This window comes from Odontomachus brunneus, unplaced genomic scaffold (assembly GCF_010583005.1).
Source record: "Odontomachus brunneus isolate Ranch 3 - 2012 unplaced genomic scaffold, Obru_v1 Obru_scaffold_010, whole genome shotgun sequence".
NCBI lineage: Eukaryota > Metazoa > Arthropoda > Insecta > Hymenoptera > Formicidae > Odontomachus > Odontomachus brunneus.
In genome coordinates this window covers 3,061,221-3,083,615 of record NW_022639460.1, presented here as the reverse complement: position 1 = coordinate 3,083,615, position 22,395 = coordinate 3,061,221, and the positions used below count along the sequence as shown (strand labels likewise).

At 39.1% G+C, this 22,395-nt stretch overlaps 5 protein-coding genes across 8 annotated transcripts; 2 read left to right on the top strand and 3 right to left on the bottom strand.

The window, feature by feature from the left end:
* Positions 1-21: 21 nt before the first annotated feature.
* Positions 22-4,397, top strand: LOC116840605 (glucose-6-phosphate exchanger SLC37A2). Of its 4 annotated transcripts, none has more exons than XM_032807509.1 (10): positions 22-199; positions 594-1,070; positions 1,154-1,232; positions 1,898-2,033; positions 2,108-2,476; positions 2,820-2,864; positions 3,140-3,341; positions 3,407-3,555; positions 3,713-4,015; positions 4,103-4,397. In XM_032807509.1, exons 2-10 carry the CDS (start codon positions 800-802, stop codon positions 4,160-4,162), a joined length of 1,614 nt encoding a protein of 537 aa, XP_032663400.1. In that variant the 5' UTR covers positions 22-199; positions 594-799; the 3' UTR covers positions 4,163-4,397. The 4 variants fall into 4 exon arrangements, with proteins under 4 accessions (XP_032663400.1, XP_032663398.1, XP_032663401.1 ...); XM_032807507.1 differs by having other exon boundaries at positions 289-1,070; XM_032807510.1 differs by lacking the exon at positions 2,820-2,864 and having other exon boundaries at positions 289-1,070.
* Positions 4,398-4,558: 161 nt separating this feature from the next.
* Positions 4,559-5,470, bottom strand: LOC116840615 (gamma-secretase subunit pen-2). Its single transcript, XM_032807522.1, has 3 exons — positions 5,319-5,470; positions 4,888-4,992; positions 4,559-4,806 (listed from the first exon to the last, which is right to left on the bottom strand). Exons 1-3 carry the CDS (start codon positions 5,377-5,379, stop codon positions 4,667-4,669), a joined length of 306 nt encoding a protein of 101 aa, XP_032663413.1. The 5' UTR covers positions 5,380-5,470; the 3' UTR covers positions 4,559-4,666.
* A 226-nt stretch (positions 5,471-5,696) lies between these two features.
* Positions 5,697-10,148, top strand: LOC116840606 (transcriptional repressor protein YY1-like). The gene is made up of 3 exons (XM_032807512.1): positions 5,697-6,215; positions 7,805-8,360; positions 8,583-10,148. Exons 1-3 carry the CDS (start codon positions 5,729-5,731, stop codon positions 8,695-8,697), a joined length of 1,158 nt encoding a protein of 385 aa, XP_032663403.1. The 5' UTR covers positions 5,697-5,728; the 3' UTR covers positions 8,698-10,148.
* A 617-nt stretch (positions 10,149-10,765) lies between these two features.
* Positions 10,766-12,477, bottom strand: LOC116840610 (splicing factor U2af 38 kDa subunit-like). Its single transcript, XM_032807517.1, has 5 exons — positions 12,285-12,477; positions 12,112-12,199; positions 11,829-11,895; positions 11,460-11,748; positions 10,766-11,387 (listed from the first exon to the last, which is right to left on the bottom strand). Exons 1-5 carry the CDS (start codon positions 12,326-12,328, stop codon positions 11,153-11,155), a joined length of 723 nt encoding a protein of 240 aa, XP_032663408.1. The 5' UTR covers positions 12,329-12,477; the 3' UTR covers positions 10,766-11,152.
* A 1,817-nt stretch (positions 12,478-14,294) lies between these two features.
* Positions 14,295-22,295, bottom strand: LOC116840607 (cyclin G). Its single transcript, XM_032807513.1, has 7 exons — positions 21,653-22,295; positions 17,796-18,046; positions 17,065-17,481; positions 16,638-16,883; positions 16,204-16,412; positions 16,044-16,116; positions 14,295-15,927 (listed from the first exon to the last, which is right to left on the bottom strand). The coding sequence occupies exons 2-6, from the start codon at positions 17,916-17,918 to the stop codon at positions 16,071-16,073; spliced, it is 1,041 nt and encodes a 346-aa protein (XP_032663404.1). The 5' UTR covers positions 17,919-18,046; positions 21,653-22,295; the 3' UTR covers positions 14,295-15,927; positions 16,044-16,070.
* Between the last annotated feature and the right edge of the window lie 100 nt (positions 22,296-22,395).

The following is a 22,395-nucleotide window of genomic DNA, read 5'->3' as shown; positions in this document are numbered from 1 at the left end:
AGAACAGACTGTATGGTAAATATGTGGTGCTCTCATGTGCCTGTAACCTCAATTCTAGTGCAGCTCCAATGCGACTGAAAAGAGCAAACGTTTATTATAGTGACATAGTAAACATTCCGTTTCGATGCAGAAAGAAATAATATCGCATTTATCGCATTAAGAATATTTCTAACTTAAGTTTTTGAAATCTTACAAACGAGTGAGTGTTTTTTAGAGACAAAGTAGATTCTCGATTCATATCTGATAATTAGGGCCTGCTTTTGTTCCAACTTCTGTACCTGCTTCCAGGTTATGACTCACAGCTGTATTTGTCATTGAATTTATCTGACTATTGTTTTTTCGCTTCACTGCTCAATAAAAGTGAATGGACGGTCGAGGCAATGCGAAGCATCGTGGACTTGGCGTTACTGAAACGTTATTTGCATTTTTTACGAATAATTCACGGAAATAGTGCAAAGAATGATTTGCTGACGCGTTACTTAATTTCATTAATCGATAATAGATTATAATTAGTTGTTATTTCCGTTCTAAATTCTTAAATTTCCATCTGTTTTATATCAAAGACGTGTCTATAAAACAGAAATATCTTTTAGCTTCAATGTACAAGATATTTTCGTGCATTCATCGCAACCAAAGAGTGCTTTGTTACTTAATGCAATCAGAGATTTAACATATTTTAATGTTAAGAGTGGAGACTGTGCAAAGCATCTGACAAGGCATTGAGTGATACTCTGCCAAATATTTCTTCAAAGCTTTATCAAAGAAAGTATTATTATACACATATATATATACATCAAGTATGAGTGGACAGGTGAAAGATGTGCCATGTGGCATTCAGTGTTTGAGACACGTATGTAACAGCTGTTGTGCGCAACAGCACATCAATTGGAAACCATGGCATCAAGCAGGGATACTGGTGATTACCTTCTTAGCGTACACTTGCTACCACTTGACTCGAAAACCAATATCTGTAGTGAAGAATATTCTGAGCCAGAATTGCAGTGGAATATCACCATCTTCTGATATCCCAGCAAATGACAGTATTCATTGGTGTGATTGGGTTCCATTTGGTAAGTACAACTGATATTCCTCTGCTATCAATTAAATTTGCATATTGGAATATACAAATATTTATAATTTACCTCTTCTACAGACACAGATGATGCACCAGCGTTACTCGGTTTGCTGGACTCGTCGTTCCTATTTGCATATGCAGCAGCTATGTTTCTTAGGTAATATATTGCAATCAATATGATCTTCTCTAGCACATTATGTCAATTTGGTTGTGAGCTCCACCAGACCTGAATTCCCTAGCCATCGCGTGCAATTGTGTATCGAATTGCTCAACACATTGCCAACTGCATGAGTTAAATTCGATTAATAATATTATTATATTACTTATATATATATATATATATATTAAACTTAGAATCTTTAAAATTTATCCAAACCAATCAACCGTTATAATCAATCGTTCTTAAAAACGTGTTTTTTTTATAACTTTTTTCATTGAATTGCAAAAATATTATTTAATAGATATATATTTCTCGATGTTTTTTACACTGATAGAAAAAAATATTTTTGATCATCTTTCCGGAAGTTACGATGGGCAAATAAAAATTCACCAGGTAAAATTTACCCATGTTTAGAGTGTACAAAACTTTTTGATATTTAGGATTCTAATAGGATTAATAATATAATAATTGCAATCTTTTGATATTATTACTAATTATACTTACTGAGAATTTACTCAAATCATTTCTAATTGACATAAAGTAAATCCGTAATCCACAGACGAGTGAAAATTAAGTCCTTACAGAAACTCACGTGTTACCCAAATATAGGTGATGTGACATTCAACGTATTAGCAACAATATTGTTTCGTTTGCTTGTACAGTGGATTTATAGCGGAAAGAGTAAATCTGCGATACTTCCTCTCCCTCGGGATGATCGCGTCCGGTATATCCTGTTACCTGTTTGGAATCGCCAGGCCGTACAATATTCATAGCTTATGGTACTTCATTTTGGTGCAGGTATACATCGACAGAATACATAACAAAGTACATAAATCCGTGCATTTTCCACGTCTACTTTTCTCTCGTGGCAGGCAGCGGGCGGAATATTTCAAACCACAGGTTGGCCTGGTGTGGTGACAGTCATGGGCAACTGGTTTGGCAAGAGTAAACGCGGCTTCATCTTTGGTGTATGGAACTCGCATACGTCCTTAGGAAATATACTAGGCAGTCTGATCGCAGCGAAGTACGTCGAACACGACTGGGGTTTGAGTTTTATGGTGCCTGGCGCTATAATGGGACTGGTCGGATTCGTCGTCTTCCTGTTTCTAGTGCCAAACCCTACCGACGTAGGGTGTAGCCCGCCTAACTCTCATGTGTACAGAAAGATCGAGGCCTCCAATAGTTCGGATGATGATGTCTATGCCGATGTCGGTGATGGTCCTCACATCACCGGCGAAGATGTAAGTTTGTACATAGCTGCTGACAATCTTGCACTACTTTTCTATTAAGCACGCATTTAAATGTATATTTAACAATTATGTAACACAAAACTATTTAGATCAGAGTCAACACACATTTATAATTAAAACAGATTACAAGCATGTCGATATCATTGATAATTACAGGCGTATTCTTTCTTTTTTCTCTAATGTTATCCTGGAAATGGTTGTAGTTGAGAGTTGTGTAGTTTATCGTGTGCTTCTCTTTCTTTTAGCACCCTCATATATTTACATTTAGTAAATCGTTTAATTGTTTCTAGTAGATATAATTTGCACATAATAAATAACCATCTGCTGTACCTAGCGTGTCATCTATCGCTGTGTCTACCGTGAACAAGTTGCCGTTGACGTAAGTGCATGCCACTTTCCTATTTAATTAACGCTCTTAGTCGCAAACTAAGTTTTGTACTAGTGTGTATAAATTACACTTTCGTTAGAGTCGAACGAAAGGTTGCAATGTACGAGCAATGGTTATATCCGATTTATTTGCAATTTTTAAGTTGCGAGTATCTCACCCAGCACGCAATGAAAAACAATATTATTGTCAAATTTATCACTATATATCGCAATGTTCACCGTTTGCGATCTATAGATTGTTACATGTTGTATTTGTGTTCCTCAAAGGACCCGAATAATTCGCGATCCGAAAGCAGTCCGATGTTATCGGGACACCAACGCATTTATAGCGCATCTCAAGATAGTGCGATCGGATTTGTGGGAGCCATGAAAATACCTGGTGTCATCGAGTATTCCTTATCTCTGTTCTTCGCGAAGCTCGTTAGCTATACATTCCTTTACTGGTTACCATTGTATATTGCGGCGTCGAGTAAGTATCCATGAAAGTATCATTGTACGAAATCTCGTTGTAATCTCATTGGAATCTCCTTACAGCTACGTATGGTACAACTTTAAGCGCGTACTTGTCAGTTTTGTTTGACGTCGGCGGTATAGTAGGCGCTATAGCGGCTGGAGTGCTTTCCGATTATAGCGGCATGAGCGCTTTGACGTGCGTCATTATGTTTGGACTCACGTTTCCCACGGTGAGTCTCCATTTCCAAAGTCTGATGTTAAAATCTAGCGAGAGCAGCCTGAGAAATAATCCTTGCTCTGAAACGAAAATTTAAGATTACATTTCATATATACACACGATAAGGAACGATATATGTATTATAACGCGCACCTTGTATAATCCCGCAGTTATTCATATATGATTACGTGAGGAACACCAGTCTAGGTGTCAACGTGATACTATTATTGTTGGCGGGATTGCTAGTGAATGGTCCTTACGCTTTGATAACGACTGCAGTATCCACCGAACTTGGGACTCATCCTAGCTTAGGTGACAATTCGAAGGCCTTAGCTACAGTGACTGCTATCATCGACGGTACCGGTAGCATCGGAGCTGCCGTGGGTCCGCTATTAGCGGGGCTAATTTCACGATGGGCCGGATGGCACAATGTATTTTACATGTTGATGGCCTCGGACCTATTGGCTCTATTGGTGAGTTCATCTTTTCCACTTATTTACTCTAGCAAACATCAAATCCTCAGCAGTGACATACTTATGTTGCATTTTGTCGTTTTTCAGCTTCTGTCCAGATTAGTTTATAGCGAATTAAAATTATATATGCAACGACGAGTATTTTAAGTATAAACTATAAAATAGTGATCATGGAAACACACTGCGCGAATTTCGTGGCTATTCGTCAGATCTATGTGTGTCTCGCAATCTCACTCGCATTTTCTTAATAAAATATACAAAATCGTTGTAACATCACGCCGGATATGAGAAAGATATGTGTATATACATATATATCTCATATTATTTAAATGATGTAAGAATTCTTAAATGTACAGAAATAAGCAGTATATTTTTTACAGTATTCTCTGTTGCAATTTCTATACATATCTAAGTGCAATTTTAAACAAACAAGAGATTATAGCGTAATAATTGAAATTTTTTAATATATAATTATATATATACTATAAAAAAATTTTTTTATTTCAATGATGACATATGCTAGATATAAAATTTTACCGCGAATCTCGAATACAACTATATTACAAGTTTAACATAGTAATATACAAAACACTATTTGTTATGCATCTGTGGTAAATTATATAACAAGGTAAAGTATCGATTATAAGATTATCAAGGAATACCAGCAGGAATTATGTAGCTGATAGCATCGGCAAAGTCACCCCATGCAGCTCTCTGAGTTTGGAAGGTAATTATCCATGCCATCAAAGCAATGGCCCAAATTGCCGCTCCTATAGCAGATAATATCACATCTGAAAGAAAAAAAAATATAAGAACATTTTTTTATAACTTGCACATATCTCATCATAATATCAAGGTTAACCAGCACTAACATTTCTTAATCTGTTTCTGTTCTTCATACGATTGTTCAGCAAAGGCTTCTTTCCAGAACCAAATGGCGTTCACAGCCCATAGAAATGGCAACAGTACGAAACCAGCTGTAACAAAGAAAATAATGAAAACGACTCTGTAAACAATGGGTTTTGTTACTGTAGCTATTCAATATGCTACAATATTGACGATACAATTTGCAGAGAAATTATAAGGAAACCTAAAAAATGTAGCTAAGATTCTACAATAGATGTAGAGCAAACCTTGAGCCTTTGCTCTAAGTATTTCCCATGTTGCCAGAAGTTATTATAATGCTTCAAACTAGGGATAATGACATCTTTTGCCAAAAATGCATAGAGAGATTGTCAACCCGAGATACAACCAAACGACACATTTGCGTAAAAAACACAAAAGAAAGTTAAACATCACGCACCACGAAAGTACCATCTACAGAGATACAATTTCCTCTCGTCCGTTATTTTTGACAGATCCATAGCGACGACGATTGTCGAGGAGTGTCTCCTAACCTATACCCCTGTCGTTCGTCTCGCACGACACCGCTCCGCTCCGTTTATCTCAGCTGGTATCTGTAAACGATTCGGTATAACAATCGACACGATCGAGTCACGCACGATTAACCGCGATGAGATGCGAAGAACGTTGACAAACTCGTAGAAAAATAAAAAGATGTGAACGATTCAGATGGAGCATCTCGCTATGCTCCCAAGATGGCGCCGCGGCTTAGAACGACGCTAGCGCTCGGCGATGTCACGTGACGAGGTCACGTGGCGCAGACGCTCGCCACCCCGCGGCTTGTCCGGACGACCATCTTGATTCTTGAACATGGCGTCGTCGGAGATTAATATGGCGTCCTCGGACATAATAACCGAAGTGGAGATTCAACCGGATATCCAGGAGGTGGAGATAGAGGCGATCCCCGTGGAGATACCGTGCGAAACGGTGGAGACGACGATCGAGGGCGAGGACGGGCAGCCGATGATAGCGCTGCAGCCATTGCCGGAGCCGGGCCGTGAAGAAATCATACTGCAGACACAAGAAGAGATCGTTGGTCCGGATCCTCTCAGCCTGTACGACCAAATCCCCGTACCGGAGAACGATATTTATGTGGAGTCCAGCCCGGGGCCGTCCCGTAAAGCCGCCAAGAAGGCGCGCAAGAGTGGTGGCACACGTTTTCGCGCGTCTGATCACGCGATCTTCAGCGAGATGGCCACCGAGACCAAGGCTAGGAAGTGGGAGCAGAAGCAGGTACAGATCAAGACACTCGAGGGCGAGTTCTCGGTGACAATGTGGGCGTCCGGCACAGACGACGGTGAGTCTCCGACGTGAGCTACTGTAACGTCCGAAATCGGCATTTCCGGCTGTTCCGTTCGTTCGCGAGTCGCTCGACGATTCGTCGCCGTTCGCTCATTCCTGCATAGTTTCTCGTTGTCTCGTCATCGTTATACACCACACACGCACACATACGGGTGGGTACGCACTTCCGGTACGATGCCCTGATCGATACGGCGTCGCGTGCCGCGCGCGCGATCCTCTCGCGGAAAATCGGCTACGAGGGACCAAATCGGCGTGTCGACCGGCTTGACAGGCCGCGTTGTTTGTTTTGATCGCGTGAACGCCATTACGCTAGCCACGGGGGCAGCCATATTTTGAAAATGGCCTCTTTTACGTAGCGGATCGCCCGCCCGTCGCTCCGAGCAATGGCGGTGTGGCGACGGATGAGCGAACGGCGGCGACGTCACGTCGCCTCGGATTACTCTCCGTTGGGACTGTGGACGTCGTCGTCGCGGCATGTTGTCTATGAATTGTTTCTTTCTCTTCAGAGAGAAAGAGAGAGCGAGCGCGCGTTGACTCCCAATGAGAAAGATGCTGTGGATTTCGACAGCTCGAAGAACGTCTGAGAGAGAGGAAGTCGAAGCGGAACATTGTGAAAGCAACGCTTCTGCTTCTGACGTCACTCTACTCTATGCTGCTTCACGAGTATATGTATATACAGAGTGTACTAATCCGAAACGCCTTGATAATCATTTGATATTATAGTATATTGTCATTTTGTGAATAATTGTAATATCCTAGGATTTTTCCAACAAGTTTTTCATGTATTATAGTATAAAAGTACACTCTCCCCAAGTTTGTACATTGTAAAATTTAGATAATATAGATATATAGAAATTGTATGATTTTATAAAGTGCATTTAAAATGTTTTTATATTAAAATAATATATAAATATTATTAGACTTGTGGAATTCATAATAATTGAGAAGAGTTTGAGACATTAATATCTGTCAAAAAGAAAGCAAAAAGCTGCTTGTAAATGCACAATTAAATTGCATAGCAAGAGCTGAGTAAGTAAAAATTTTGGAAGAAAATGCACTGGGAGGAAAAAATACTTGAAAATTTACTTGTGTGATATAAGATTTATTCCACAGAAATCAACTTTATATCTCACAAATAAATTTCAAATATTTCTTTCTCAATATAGCTTTATTCTCAGACAATTGGCCATAATTATGCAAGAATAATCCATGTTTTGAGAAAAATGAAAACTGATATATAATTGAAAAAGTATAGACTGAGGTTTGGTCGTTCAAGAAGTCAAGTATGGTCAATTTTCTTCTCTTTAAGAGTATCCAAGCTTAACTCTTAAAAAATTGCTAGAAAATACGTAATTAGTAAAAAATGGCGCAACTAGTAAGGCTTTTCCATTTACCTCTTTCATTTTATGTAGAAAGGTATATATGGACTACCATTGTTAAAAACCTCAAAAATCACAATCTTGTGGGTTGGATCATTTTTGCATAACTATAGCCAATTATCTCACCATTATCAAAGCTTGGTTTAAGGAGACAAAACGCTGCATTACATATTACCACGAAATCTGATTCAGCTGCCTGTTTCAGATGAGGGATCGAATCCAGAACCAGATACAGAGTATGCGGAATATATGAGCGGCAAGTCCAATGCCAAGTTCAGTCACTCTGGTAGCTCTGTCTCGGATGGGATGCCCGGATTGGATCTGTCAGATCCGAAACAGCTGGCGGAATTTGCGCGCCCCGGCCACAAGCTGAAGGTGCGCAAGCCGCCGGTCATGGACGGTGTGGAACGTACCATCGCTTGTCCGCACAAAGGTTGCACGAAAATGTTCCGAGATAACAGCGCTATGCGCAAGCATCTACACACTCATGGGCCTCGTGTACATGTTTGCGCTGAGTGTGGTAAGGCGTTCGTCGAAAGTTCCAAGCTCAAAAGGCATCAGTTGGTGCACACGGGCGAAAAGCCTTTTCAGTGTACATTCGAAGGCTGTGGCAAGAGGTTCAGCCTAGACTTCAACCTACGCACTCACGTTAGAATCCATACCGGCGACCGGCCGTACGTGTGTCCATTTGACGGATGCAGCAAAAAGTTTGCGCAATCGACAAACCTCAAGTCACATATATTGACACATGCCAAGGCTAAGTAAGTACGCTCATATTTTTTTCTTCGCTAAAATTAAAAGCAAGTAATGCGCGCTAATAAAATTAGAAGAAAACATTCTCGATACATATAAGAACAACAAAATTCTGCGTAAGAACTGTTGTATTGATAAAAAAGAGAGGTGTAACACTAAAGAAATATACCGGATGAACTGTCGAGTAGACATATCACGGTTGAATAATCTTTCTTATTATATGATTTCAGGTCACGAAACGCGATAGGGAGACAAGTGCAACAGATCCAACTTCAACAGCCTCAGTTTGTCCAAGTTGAAGTTGCAGATGTGGACAATCAACAGTTTATTGTCTACGCCGATTAGCCCCCCTAAACATTGATCTCGCGTATCCAGTTACTAAATCATACCGCAATCATTAATTATTAATCCAGACCATGTAAATATTTTCACAACGTGGCAAGTGACATGCGGGTAGCAATGGGAGGAAGAGAAGGAAGAAGAGGAAGGGAAGAGGAGGAAGAGGACAAGACAGTACAGAAAATCACAAGAAGAAAAACTACGAAGAGGTGAAGAGCGAGAAGAAAAAGAAATGAAAAAGAGGTTACTAAAGTTATAAACTATCTGAAGAAGATGAGTTAATTAATCGAATAATACCTCTGTGCTTAGATTCAAGATATTTGAAACATCAAGACTATACAGTCGCAAGATGAGAAAGCAAATAGTTACACGGGTAAAAAAAGGAAAAAAAGAAAAAAAATATAGCGTACTTTTTAAGATAAAAGTAGCAAGCTAGACTATGGCGCACTGCTCAATCTCGTGTCGTGTGAATAAAGACAAAAAGAAACGAATGAAGTCTAGTGTGCTCGTGTAACAGATACATATACACACACATACGCTGATACACATACATACACTCACACTCGACTGTATATATTTATAAGTAAAAGTAAAATATTGTATACAGTATATTTTGGAGAAATTCAAATGAGAATAAATCACAGAGATACGTCTCTTTTCCGTCGGATTCAATTGTACCATCTTAGTAACGTTTGATGACTTTTACACTGTAATGCTATAGAAATTTGTTAATAGTTATTTAAAAAAAAAAGATGAAAGAATTGAGGCGTGTACGATTATTGTTACAAGGACGATGTTCAAGGATGACTCATAATGTGACTTATCATATAATGATTCATGAATTATATAATATAATAATTGAGTTATTTTTTATTTTAATGGAACTTAAAAACGACTATGACGTGTATCTTGAAAAAAATTAAAAAGAAAGCGTCAGCACTATACAAATATGTAAATGTGATGTTGCATACATCGTGGAATGCATATTGCATTGTGCAATATGCAGTTGATATCAGACGACTTAATGACTTTAATGATACTTTGAAATTTCGACTAAGAGAAGCAATAGCTATATAGATAAATATATCTTACGTAGCGGTTATTGCGTGCATCTCTATCTCTATCTCTCTTTATATCTTTTTCATCATACGTATCATTACGTATTCATGTACGTATCATTATTATCCGCATATCATAATTTCTTACTACCAGCGGTGGCATACACATTCAACTATCAGATTCGATTATATATGTGTATACTGACTCACGACTCATAAATTAGAGACGCGCAAAAATTTTGGGTAATTTATTTAAAAAATCTTGTAAAGCATATTATCTTTCATGAAACTTTTATTTAAGCAGCTATAACTTACAGCTGTAAATCAACGATATTAACTTGTACAATCCATTATCATTTTGTAAAATGAAAAAAAGATAAAAAATTGATTTCTTTTTAATTGTTTACGCGCTAGCTTGACATGCTCCTTGCCACTAGTAAATTTTCGTTTCTATTCATTTATTCCCTTTCAACATTTCTCACTGATAGAATTATCCTTGTCTCTCTCTCTCTCTCTCTCTCTCTCTCACGCGACTACGATACGTACAACTTAAATTACGTCCTGATGTATCGGCGCCTAATATATCGAGCGGACTATGTTGTGGATATTTGTGAGGAAACAAAAAAAATAACTTAGTACATTAGATTTCATTACGACGTAACTTCCACTTTGAAATAAAAATTGGTATATTTCCACGAGTTTAAAGAAAACATATTATCATTACTTACTTTTTGAAAGAAAGTCGAAATATCGATATGATACGATTAAAAAAAATTCTCCTCACCGAAGACACAAGTGTAATCTGCAGAAGGCATGTGTGTGTATTTTATATATATATATATATATATATATATATATATATATATATATATATATATATATATATAAAATATACACGAGTACGTCTTTCACCATACATATATATATATAAATATATAACGCTGTGTGCGCATCGTTTTTCACGATATATTTAAGTTCGATCGTTTATATGAGAATTAAATGCGAAACGAAATATATATATTTCTATACTTACACATTTTATTTATTTCCGTCATTTGATCGCACATACAAGATATATGCATATGTTTAGTTGTTTTATAAACTCTTTATTTCTTTCGAAGATGGTCGTATTCATTACTTCATTATTGCAACGTAAAAGTCAATATATCATAGTTACAATATTCAACAAATTGAAATGAAATGATATAAGAAACACATTATTCCAAGATAGTGAATTGTTTTGACTAACCAGTTTTAACTATTACTAAAGAAAGATGCTGGTTTGTATTACATGTATACATTTGTAAAACCAATTCATATTCCATAGCTGAATAAGATGATGGTGCTCAAATTAAGGTCTCGCAGCAAACATTCGTATAAACGCAATCATTATTTCCCAATAATTAGTATCTTCCGGACCTACCGTCTCTACCTTTGTCATCTCTCTTTCGGCGGTCCTTGGACCTCGATCGTCTGTCGCGCGATCGTGATCTGCGTTTGCGATCTCTGCCTCGTGATCGTGAACGAGACCTTGATCGTCCTCGACCGCCCTTCTTGCGACTGTACAAATAACGACGCAGTTCGCGCGAGATAGGCTTCAGATGCATAAAATTGCAAAATCCAGATCGTGTACATTCACTAAAAGAAGAAAAGCTTGTGAGAAATTTACTTGTAAAAATAGAATAACTGTACAAATGGAAAGTTCATTACCCCATTTCATATTGTCGGCAGCATGCCTCTCTGAAATCTGTGACTGGAGACAGTTCAGCATAAACTGGACGACCACCAAACCAACGATTATTCAAATCATTCACAGCTCTCTCTGCGTCTTCTTCTCTTCGAAATTTTATGTATACATTGCCTACCAAATGATCTCCCAGATTGTCGCACACATTCATCTCTTCGATCTCACCGTACTTGTCCTCACATTCAACAAAAACATCCTCAAAGAAATTGTCATAATGCTCTTGCATTTCTTCATCCGATACATTTGCAACCACTGTCAACAAAGTAATTTACATCATTGTTTCAAATATTCGTAAACTGAGTTACAATTACAAAATTACAAATAAAACTTACAGTGAGAGCCATCTGCACTCTTGGCAGAATTCTGAGGATTTACATATAAATTTTGAAGTAAACATGTCTGAAAAATAAAATTATAAATTATTTAGATACACAGGATATGATCAAATAGCTTAATTCTTTGTAATTCTATCGGCATACATTTCCTTTTTTTTTTTTTTTTATACTTTGGTCGTTCCACCGTGTCTCAGCCTTCCTCGAGAATATTTAAGGTCGGCACGAACACTAAGTTAGGTTAAGTTAAAGCGTTTTGATTCTTGTAAAGATCTGTACATACCTGGCTAAATGTAGGTTTGTTGTGAATACGCGAACACCTGTCACCGTGTCGGCAAGCACCGATTTTAAAGTAGAAAGAGCAATTTACTCTAAAATATGAAAAAAGATCAACAATAGCCGGTAAAGCTTTCTCTGCTATCCGTAAATACAAGTCAGTAAAGCAGTTTTCCTTACTTGTCTTTCTCGGTTCCGAAGATTGATGCCAAATACTCCGCCATAATCTACGCCCCGATGTTTGAAATACTAAATTATTTCAGCATTAACTTGCTCAAAACGGCTATTGAAATTCACAAAGCAATACACACCACAGCAGAGCATCGTACGCAGCTCGATGACAAAATGGCGGCTACACCAACGATAACGACAGTATATTCGTGGTCTGTTCTTTTCAGCTGCACCGCTGAATTGGTGCAATAAGTTAAAGTGAGATAAATATATGTTTTCTCACTCTAACTTATTACACCAGTTCAGCAGTACATCTGAAAAGAACAGACCATCTGTTGGCAACTTTCGCTGTACTTAATGGGTAAGCAGCGTATTCTGAAGCTCCTTCCTGACAATTATCGACACAACTGTAAGTATAAAATCTACACTAAGTCGTCAGATCGCTTCTTTATGGTATCATACGAATATGTGATAAAAGAAAAAATACACATATACATACATATATGAAGATGAAGATTGTCATAAATCAAAGAAAAATGTTGGTCGCTCACTGCAAATATCCTTCCATAATTTTATTATAAACGGACTTTGTGCATTACAAATTCAATCATCATGATATAGAGTAACAGCACATACGCGAGGCGCAGCTTCCTCTTTCTGTTCTTACACATCTCTGCCACATCTTTTAAATACAATAAATTATGATTTCTCATATTATAAACGATTCTCTTCGTGATTATCATCACTTTAGTCCCTAGTTTTCCAATATCGCAGAAGAAACCATTCGAAAATCCTAAAGTAGCGTCAGCTCATTTTGTTATCCTACTTATCGTAAACATTTTATATAAATATACGCAATTATAATCTGAGTATTGAGAGAATTACAAAGTAAAGTTGTACTAAAATTTAAATCACTTTCGGGATTTACATTTGCTTTCCTTTTCCTTTTTTTAAAGGGAGGGGGGGATCAATCGATGGTTACGAATTTCTTACTCTTTTTTTGTACACAGTCTACACAATTAGAGTCACGCGAAATACAGATAAAAAGCATCTGTATTCGCTCTTGTTTACACGATTATTATTATACGATGAGAAAGAGAGTGAATGATATTTTGTGATACATGATATCTCGTAGACGTATTACAATGTTTATCGATTCATCTATTATCATATCAACAGTAATGCGATAACGTGAATCCTAGCAAATATCGTATTACAGAACTTCACCATTCAGAACATTCCATCGATCATATGAGTATGTGCTACACTAGGTATGCACTGAAAAAATAATAAGGGAGAAATAAGTTAAAGTGACGAGACAAATATCATTTCGAAAAGATAAAAATCTCGCAGATAGCAATTTGTAAAATACAAATACGCCGTTGCGTATTTCCTGCGTGTTTTTTACATTAAGAAACACGACATACAACTCTACGCAAAGAAACGTGACATTCATAAATATCAACAACAAATTTCTCAGTGACCAGTTTGTACGACTATAATGCAAACATTGGAAACATCATAATAAAATAATAAGAAATAAAATACACTAAAAAGAGAATCGAAATTGTTCTTCAAACACATAACATATAATACTGGCGAGCAAAGATGTATGCTCTTTGAAATAATTTAAGAAAATGGTTACTTGCGTAATACGTGACATATCGAAAACAATATTAGCATAAAATAACTTTCTTTTATCGCGGAAAGAAGACACTTTGTACGATGCTACACCTCGTTCAAACGCACAGCGTTAATGAACCCGAGCTCTTTGCGTCTCGCTCTTGCAGTCTTATCAAATGTAATGTAAATGGTTACACCGCAGTTGCAAAAGAGTTGTCTTCTCCCGCCCCTCGCTCCGGCACCGGTGTCGTCTTGAGACAAATAATCTCGTTCTTATTCGAACGCATTACGCTCAGAGAGCATCTCTCAGTTTGTTTCCAGGTCGTGAAAAGACGTAGTGCGTGGTGCATCATTACAGAAAAAATATAGAGAGAAAGAGACTGAAAGAAAAGAAGCTTCGTGGAATAAATTTGCTTCATATGTATTGATGTAGGTTGTCACGGGACAAAAAGAGAATGTATTTCTGCAGATCATGATCAGATGAAAGTACGGTACGACTTATGACTAGCGTGAACTGGCTAAGATCGAAAAAGAGAATCACTCGAATCGCAGTCGCTTTCCTCTTTTCCTTTCCTTTCCATTCAAGATACATCGTTTCTCAAGATATTCGATTCCTGATACATCGTTTTGATGCGTGACACAAGTCGACGAGAGGAATAAATGTAAAATACGGATAAACGATCTAAAAAAATTCAACGTTTTTGCTTTCTTTTTTATCGAGCAAATTGCTCGCGAACGTGTCGTTTGACGACGCGTACATCCTCACAGGCCCCTTATGTTAATCACACGTATTCGCATCTCGCATTTCGGAATAGCGAGGATCTTTACCGAATAAACGGAGACAGATCGGAGTATTCTTATTGCGCGCGTTTCCTTGACACTCTCGCGCTATGAGCAAGTTACCGTTCATTTCATTGTGACGCAAGTATGCCATATAATCGTAAACTTTCGAGATATAATGAGAACTTCATTTTTCAACTAGTCCCAGAGTGTGCAAGTCAATTTCGTACAGACTCCAGTGAAGAAGACTAGAAACAAGATAGTTCTTCCTTACGCATAAAGTTTTACAGCAGAATTCGCCTCGAACACTCCGAGTTACATATTTGAACATCTCGAAACGTTTTTGAATGAATCTTGTCTGGTCGTCACATTCGTTACTTATCTCAAACATGCGTATCGAGAAATTCGCTCGCTGTAACATCCAATCTATATATTTATCACGTCGGCCACGCACTTCAATCGGTAAATGCGCGCAATTATAGAAGATAAGTGCATATTCTTTAAGAACTCAATAAAACATTATCTTTCTTTTTTTCCTTTTTTTCCATTTCGACGAAGCTAGCAAACGCAAGTTAGCAACTCTCGTTCGTATATTCAACCCACTTATCTTTATAATATATATATATTTATACATATATATTTTTTAACTGCTTTTCCATTATACGTCTCTTAACACTTTCGCAATTTTTCTTTTTATTCATATTTCTTCTTTTATATTTTTTTTCTCGTTTAACGCATTTTGCAAATATATAGATATATACCTTCAGCTGTGTTACACTACCAGGTATGCTAACTATAATGGACATTGTATCACATTAATTTCAATGTTTCTCGATTGGTGATTTTACAGCTGATTCTTTCATTTCTCACAGCGCTTATTTTCCTCTCTCCTCACTTAGTAGTATATTCGATCTTACCGCCGGAACGGGGTTTAAAAATCTTGTCTTCTCTTAATAAAATATTGAAAGGTACGCGCGAATACTTTAAAATATGTGAATTGTGTGTTTATGTGTGTGATGCGATGAGAACATGAGCTGAGATTAACGCAGTGAGATAATGGACTTACATTTCGCCAGTATGTATATCTCAGCAGGCGACAAACGAAATATCTGAGAGAAATCAATTATGCGAGATGTGTGAATCGATGTTTGTACTCTCGAGCCAAACTTTGATCTTTGTACTGGAGGAGAAAACGAATCTTGCTTTTGCTCGCTGTGTCAGATGAACATTCAACTGCTAGTGCCGTGTCCTGAAAGCAGAACAAAGAGTCAGTAGAGGAAAAGCGAGAATTTGTTATATTCTGTGTAAAATAAATGTTTCAAATAAAAATATTAATAAAACAATTCACAAAAGCTGCGATCATACCTCAGAATAATAAGACGGTGTCACAGATTAACGTCTCTTATTCCCATGACGTCGAGTAAACTTACGGCTTTTCCTTAGAAAAGAATAAGATTTTATGTTACGCGATTGTAAATGTAACACAGTTCTTTTCGAATGATAATAACTGAGTAACAACTGATACCTGATTCTGCTCGGAGAAGGAACCGGAGCATGTTCCGCGATGGCCGGCAACACGGATGTTAATTTATCAGTCGGGCGTAAAATACGCGCCGTGCGCGACGACAGTCTCCAGACTAGCCTTTGTCTGTGAGGTGTTTGCTCTTGAGCGTTATACTTGCTCAGTATAGCGCCCACCGCCTCGTAAGTGGACAAGAAACTCTCATCTGAAATCTGAAATATGGAGCAAATGTAAGACTCGAGACTTGATCAAATTTAAATTCGACTCATAAACTTGTTCATTTATATACGCAATATTTTACTACGAATGACAATTAACATTGACATATCTGAACAACAAATGGCAATAGCGATGAAAACATCTAATTTTTTATCCACGCGCAGATATAAGTTAAATAATAACTTTAAAAAATAAAGAAAGACATTGACGGAAATTACTTTGCATATTTTCTTGAGCTCCGCGGCGAACTGCACGAGTCGTACTATCTGGTCCTGCGTAGCGGATGTATTGTGTGAGGATGAATTGTCGATCGGTGTCGTAGTGGCATCTGTGTTCGCGTCCAATCGCTTGACTGCCGCATCCAAATAGGTGCAGAGTAGCACCAAAGCCACTTCGGACGGCCTGAGACTCGCACAATTACCGTCGCAAACGACCATTTCCAATCGGAGGAGCAGCTCGAATTCCTGAAAAAACAAAACAAAGGTCGTAAACACGCGATTTAAATAATGCTGCAAACGTTCTAAACATAATGAATTTGTACTCGATGTATGCTAGAAAATTAAACAGATTTAATTAGCTTTAGCAGAGACACGTTTCTAATACTGACAAAAGATCCGATAAGTATTTAATAGAACGGTGACTCACCGTGACAATATTGGCGTATATATCACCGAGGCCCAGCTGCGACGCTACCGTGTGGAACATGTCGTTGAACAAACGCAGGAAAGTCAGCGTGGTGATGGGCTGAGTGCCGGGAGCCCATTCCAGTTTGTTTTGTATCAGTTCCGACATGCGTTTCAGGTCGCCGCCGGTGCACTTGCACTGGGAGATTGAGACCAAGTGATCGGCGTCCAGAGACTGCGCCATTTGGACGGCGGCAATATGAAATGCGGACACGCTGATGCAGGCCATGTGCTTTGGCTTCGCCTTCATCTTGCTCAGAAAGCGATCCATCAGATTGATGGCCATGAAGAACACGTCCGATGATAAGTCGTACCACACTTTCAGGCATCTTAACACATGAGCAGATCCGTCCCGGGCACCGATGGTTATCTCATCATTCTGCAACATGTAAACACCGCTTAGTCATTAAATAACTATTTAGTGTTATTAATAAGTAACTAAATATAACCTGTTAAAGCTATCAAACGTCCAAGTTAAGGGTACCATACTAAAAAAGAATCTTAATGTTGGTTTGGCTATCCAATATTTTAAACATTTTACTATCAATTTGGTTTCATTTAACTATTACAACAACATAGGTAGCTCCGAATTTTAATAACAAAGTCGCTTCATCGAAACACGTTACCGTGAAATTTCACGATAATTTTTCGTAAAAAGGGACTTGAATACAGAAGGGCCTCTCCAACTCTTACCTGCGTCGTAGTAGGTAATTGGTGGAGATTGGGCTGATATTTAACCTCCAGCAACAGGGCCTCATGCAGTTGTTCGAGCAGCGGGTGGATTGCATCCGGTACAGGCAAGCCCGATGTGTCCATTCCTGCAGTGTGTGATACCAACAGCTAACTACAACAACGGCCCAGCTACAATATGAACACCAGGGGATGTGTAGTGTGGCTGATGAGGAGTCACACAACAAGAATGGCGCAGCTGGCTAGCCTTGTATCTGTAAACAGCGAAAATCCCATTCGAGATAAGTTTCGCGCGTCCACTATTGGATATCTCTACGAGGAAGGGAGATTATATGCTACTGACAAGTGACATTGTCCCACCCAAGTATTGTGTTTACAGAGAACGTTCAACGATTTGCGAGAATACACTTAATACCGTGACGATCACCGATGACTGCTATACCATCGCGTCTCATTGAGTTACGTATGTAACTACGGTAATGTACAATTAAAATATAATTAAGTTATCTAAAAAAAAGTTGCTTGTACGGCCAGCAGAGAGTCAGTGAAACGAAGTGTATACTCGAGTTACATTTCTTTATCTTATCTATCCTTAATTCAGATTCCCGTGTACACGCATTGCGATTTGACGTTATACGCGAAGATCTCCGCCGCTCACGCCCACGTCACTGAAATAGCCGTGTCACGCGTGACCGGACTCGCGATTATGCAAGGCCGGCGCCTTTTTATTTGTCTCTTTCTTCTTATTTTTCCAGTGGTTTCTTTTCTGCAACTCGTGGCGGACGACAAAGGAGAAACTCTACGTGCCGGCGCGTGGCCCGCATTGCACGAGGAAACCTGTTTCAAGGATGCGCTCTTTTGTCGTACTTCGATGAGATGCAACAAAACGTAAGAACGGAGACGATCGAGATGAAAAACAACGAGAGAGGGGGAGGAAGAGAAAGAAAAAGGGAGACGAAGAAGGGGATCAGCATCACGGCCAAAATTAAAGCACGCTTGGAAAGCGAGAGGACGAAGGCTACGTCGCAAATTAGTCCGCCAGGACTATCCGCTTCGTGGAAGAATAAGCACTGATAAAGCCAAAAGTCTCTTCGGGACAAATGAGATTTTGCCGTGAGAAACATTTCGATACGACAAATCCCCGATCTCGATACTACGGTTCGCTGCTAACATTTTTATGACGTTTTCCATACTGCCATTTTTATTTTATGACATTTCATGTGAAATGACACGTGGTGATCGAACGCACTGCCCTTCCCTTCCCTCATCCGGCTTGACGATATCGAGCGAATGCCGTCCGTTTTGCAAATAGCTGCTTTAAGTGAAAACAAAGGATACAATCCATCAGACGCTGCAAACGCTTTGAAGTATTTAAAAAGAAGTCATAATTGGTCTATACTGCGCTTCAAAACATTCGTTGCGTCTAATGGATCGCGCCCAAAGTTTCATCGAAAATTAACGCGTCACTTGTCCGACCGGTCGTTACTACATTTAGCCGCGGTGGTGATACAGAATTATAAACGTCAACGTTGTAAATGCGTAAAAAAATATACAAAAGCGGGGTTAGACTCAATCGATACAACAATGAAAGATAACGTGCCAGTTGCTAGAACAAAGTTGAAGGCGTCATCTCCGAAATCAACGTATCAATTGGCCAATTTGACGACGATAAGCGTATCCGCTTGGCAAAGGAAAGGTGAGATGTTTGTCTACCGTCGGAATTTTCAACCCCGCGAAATCGAAAACAAAGATAGTGATTAAGTCGCCAGGTAAACAAGGGCGTCAAGTATCATTTCTTATCTGATATCATGATGGACGTCAATGCTCGGGCGCGACTCTGGAAGTTCTCATCAAAAAAGACGGAAAAAATATCTTAAACGTATTGAGCTCGATTGACGATATCGAGATCCTCCTTCGTTTTAAGCAAAACAGCGAGGCGAGAGATTACTCGCACGAAGAAGCGCAATTTTCTTTAAGTACCGAGATTATTTAATTCAACCTCTGACGAAGTAATTATGAAAAAAAAGACAATTGATGATTTGGAGAAAAGCAAGTGATTCGCCTCTGCCACGATCCATCGAGATCTATCGAACCGATCACGCCGATAGAATAGTTTATCAATTTAGATCGAGAATTATTGAATAGATTTGTATTATTTCTTTACTAAAGCGTCAAGCAATGGTTTAACGTCGGGAATTAGTTGGTCAAGCAACGTCTTCAAATCACGGGACACTGGAGACTGATCCAGAAGATTAAGACATTCAAAGTTTCGCCAAAAGAGACTGATGCAAGGAATTGTCGTGGTGTCGTAAAGAATTGCCTCTTCGAAACACATATCACTTGGGAAAAAAAGTTGGTCGGATTAACAAAATTTCTGCTGAAATATAAAAGTACACGAAGTTACGATTGAAATTACCAGAATTTTGTTATACTGGTTAACCAAACAAAAATTTTCTGATTAATTGAAACAAAATTCTGATACCTTCAACCGGAATTTCCGGTTCGGTCATATTTCACCAGACATCTGATTAATCCAACTAATTTCTTTTTCTGTGCTTTTAAAGCAAATCGCATTCCCGAATTGGACACGGAATATTTTTTGCGATACAGCTCCATCGCGTCCTTGGACTCGCGAAAGCGCACATCTTCGCGAAAGTGTTTTCACCAATGCGCGAGTGTGCATACGCACATTCTGATGCAACATCGAGCTATCTTCTCTCGTGAAAACGCAAAATCTACGCAGGCGTCTTCGGTTTTTGTAATAACATCTTGGAGAAAAAAAATATATATATTGCAAAAGACGTTAATAAAGAAAGCGAGTCGCATAACGATACCGGACAATGCCACAGCAAGATACTTAGAAAGTGAAGTGTAAAACAACATTATCGATATACAACGAGACATTTTCGAATGTAAGGAGTGTATACTCGCTCACAAAGCACGATAAACGCGAGATCCACTTGAATTCTTATACTAATTTCACTTATCCTTTTCTTCGATACCTGCTCGTGTTTTGACTTTAGCAAATCCACGTCGGTGTTGTCATTAAAAGAACTAAAAAGGTTTTCTCACGAGACGAGAAGTAGTGTCTTATTCAATGCGTCAGGTGTATTATTGTTATCTGGTTATCGTGGTTTGACCCCCAGCTTCTAGAGTTCGGCGTAAACCGAAGGTTCTCGACTTGAAGAAACGCAAGCGCGCGAATTCTATGAAAATGGTTAATAAGAAGCCGTGAAAAAAAGAGAAAGGAAGGACTCGCTGTATATCGTTATCGCGACTTTATCGAATATCTCGTAACATCGATCATGACGAGAGTGTTAAGCTTTACAGGAAGTGAGTCGTACCGAATTCTATGATCCGGAACGGTTTCTCCGGCTTTCGGAGCAAATAAAAATTATCAAACAGACTAGAGTATGAATTAATGGAAAAAAACAAGAAAAAAACATATTTTATAGATTAACATCCTTTGCGAAAGACATTGCAATCTCATGAATCAAAACGTTATCCTCCGACGATCGTGTATTTAGTAGTCTGTTCTTTTCAGCTGCACTGCTGAACTGGTGCAATAAGTTAGAGTGAGAAAAAATATACTTGTCTCACTTTAACTTATTGCACCAGTTCGGTAGCGCAGACCATAGGTGAGATCTCATGCGTGCGCGCGATCCACCTCCTTGTAATGATAACGAACACGGCGTGTCTAGCACAATATCTTTCCCACGCGAAAACGGAATAATGAGATTAGAGTACATGCAATTAAGCCACGGCTATTGAGTCGCGGGCTTGTCGGCGGGAAAGCGTAGCAACATTTTCCGCGATTCTGTTTCCCATGAGAGCGCGTAAATGTGAGATAAACTACTTACATGCTGGGAAAAAGGGGGAGAGAAAACAGCCGTGTCGTATATATCACAGAAGTACGTGGCCTCGAGCGTCCAACGTAGTCGAACAAAGACGGCGATGTATGCGTGACGATGTGCGTATGTATGTCGCGCTGATTAAGGCACTGACGACGAGTTCTCGGCTGATGTAACAAGCGAGAACTGTCAAAATCATCCGTTGCGGATGACACTTTCGCGCATCGACAGACCGTTGAGTATAAAAAAAAAAGACGCTCGCGCGTGTTTACAAATACGTTGTATTCCTAGATTCTATGTCAGTCTCAAAAGTTGCGTCGGTTCTTTTCTCTCTCTTCTTCCTTGGGGAATGTCCGTATAGTTTGCGTTTAGCTTACTGTATACATATACGATACATTGAATTCCCGAAAGGGTTACTCGGCGGGAATGTTCTTTGTCGCGGTTAAGTGTGTGTGTACGCGCATGTGTGTGTGATATGCGATGCGTCGCGCGTCAATTTAACGGTCAGTTTGCCCGCGCAGATATGTGCCGTCGTCGAATCGGATAGTTTTCGTTCCGCGGGACAACCAAAAAATGTCAGCACTTGTTACATCGGAGATCTCCGCGAAAAGCAGAGACGCGCGCGAACGCGAAACCAAATTCCCCGCTTGTCAAAGTGCAACTGATTTGAGACTTCGTGAAGTACGCCGCTTATAGCATGGCCGACGCGAGCAACGGCCGCTGCGCCGAAGGCAGCCGAGCGCGCACGAAGC

What these genes read in the sequence shown, in the direction of transcription:
- LOC116840605 (XM_032807509.1), top strand. Translation starts at nt 800, where the DNA reads ATGAGTGGACAGGTGAAAGATGTGCCATGTGGCATTCAGTGTTTGAGA. An exon ending in GGTACTTCATTTTGGTGCAG is followed by an intron (nt 2,034 to 2,107) that starts GTATACATCGAC and finishes CTCTCGTGGCAG; the next exon opens with GCAGCGGGCGGAATATTTCA. An exon ending in CGGACCTATTGGCTCTATTG is followed by an intron (nt 4,016 to 4,102) that starts GTGAGTTCATCT and finishes GTCGTTTTTCAG; the next exon opens with CTTCTGTCCAGATTAGTTTA.
- LOC116840606 (XM_032807512.1), top strand. Translation starts at nt 5,729, where the DNA reads ATGGCGTCGTCGGAGATTAATATGGCGTCCTCGGACATAATAACCGAA. An exon ending in GGCGTCCGGCACAGACGACG is followed by an intron (nt 6,216 to 7,804) that starts GTGAGTCTCCGA and finishes TGCCTGTTTCAG; the next exon opens with ATGAGGGATCGAATCCAGAA. An exon ending in TTGACACATGCCAAGGCTAA is followed by an intron (nt 8,361 to 8,582) that starts GTAAGTACGCTC and finishes ATATGATTTCAG; the next exon opens with GTCACGAAACGCGATAGGGA.
- LOC116840607 (XM_032807513.1), bottom strand. Translation starts at nt 17,918, where the DNA reads ATGGACACATCGGGCTTGCCTGTACCGGATGCAATCCACCCGCTGCTC. An exon ending in AATTACCTACTACGACGCAG is followed by an intron (nt 17,482 to 17,795) that starts GTAAGAGTTGGA and finishes TACATGTTGCAG; the next exon opens with AATGATGAGATAACCATCGG. An exon ending in CCTTCTCCGAGCAGAATCAG is followed by an intron (nt 16,117 to 16,203) that starts GTATCAGTTGTT and finishes TTCTTTTCTAAG; the next exon opens with GAAAAGCCGTAAGTTTACTC.
- LOC116840610 (XM_032807517.1), bottom strand. Translation starts at nt 12,328, where the DNA reads ATGGCGGAGTATTTGGCATCAATCTTCGGAACCGAGAAAGACAA. An exon ending in TTCGGAACCGAGAAAGACAA is followed by an intron (nt 12,200 to 12,284) that starts GTAAGGAAAACT and finishes TTCATATTTTAG; the next exon opens with AGTAAATTGCTCTTTCTACT. An exon ending in ACAAACCTACATTTAGCCAG is followed by an intron (nt 11,896 to 12,111) that starts GTATGTACAGAT and finishes TTTATTTTTCAG; the next exon opens with ACATGTTTACTTCAAAATTT.
- LOC116840615 (XM_032807522.1), bottom strand. Translation starts at nt 5,379, where the DNA reads ATGGATCTGTCAAAAATAACGGACGAGAGGAAATTGTATCTCTGTAGA. An exon ending in CTGTAGATGGTACTTTCGTG is followed by an intron (nt 4,993 to 5,318) that starts GTGCGTGATGTT and finishes TCTTTGTTACAG; the next exon opens with CTGGTTTCGTACTGTTGCCA. An exon ending in ACAGAAACAGATTAAGAAAT is followed by an intron (nt 4,807 to 4,887) that starts GTTAGTGCTGGT and finishes TTTTTCTTTCAG; the next exon opens with ATGTGATATTATCTGCTATA.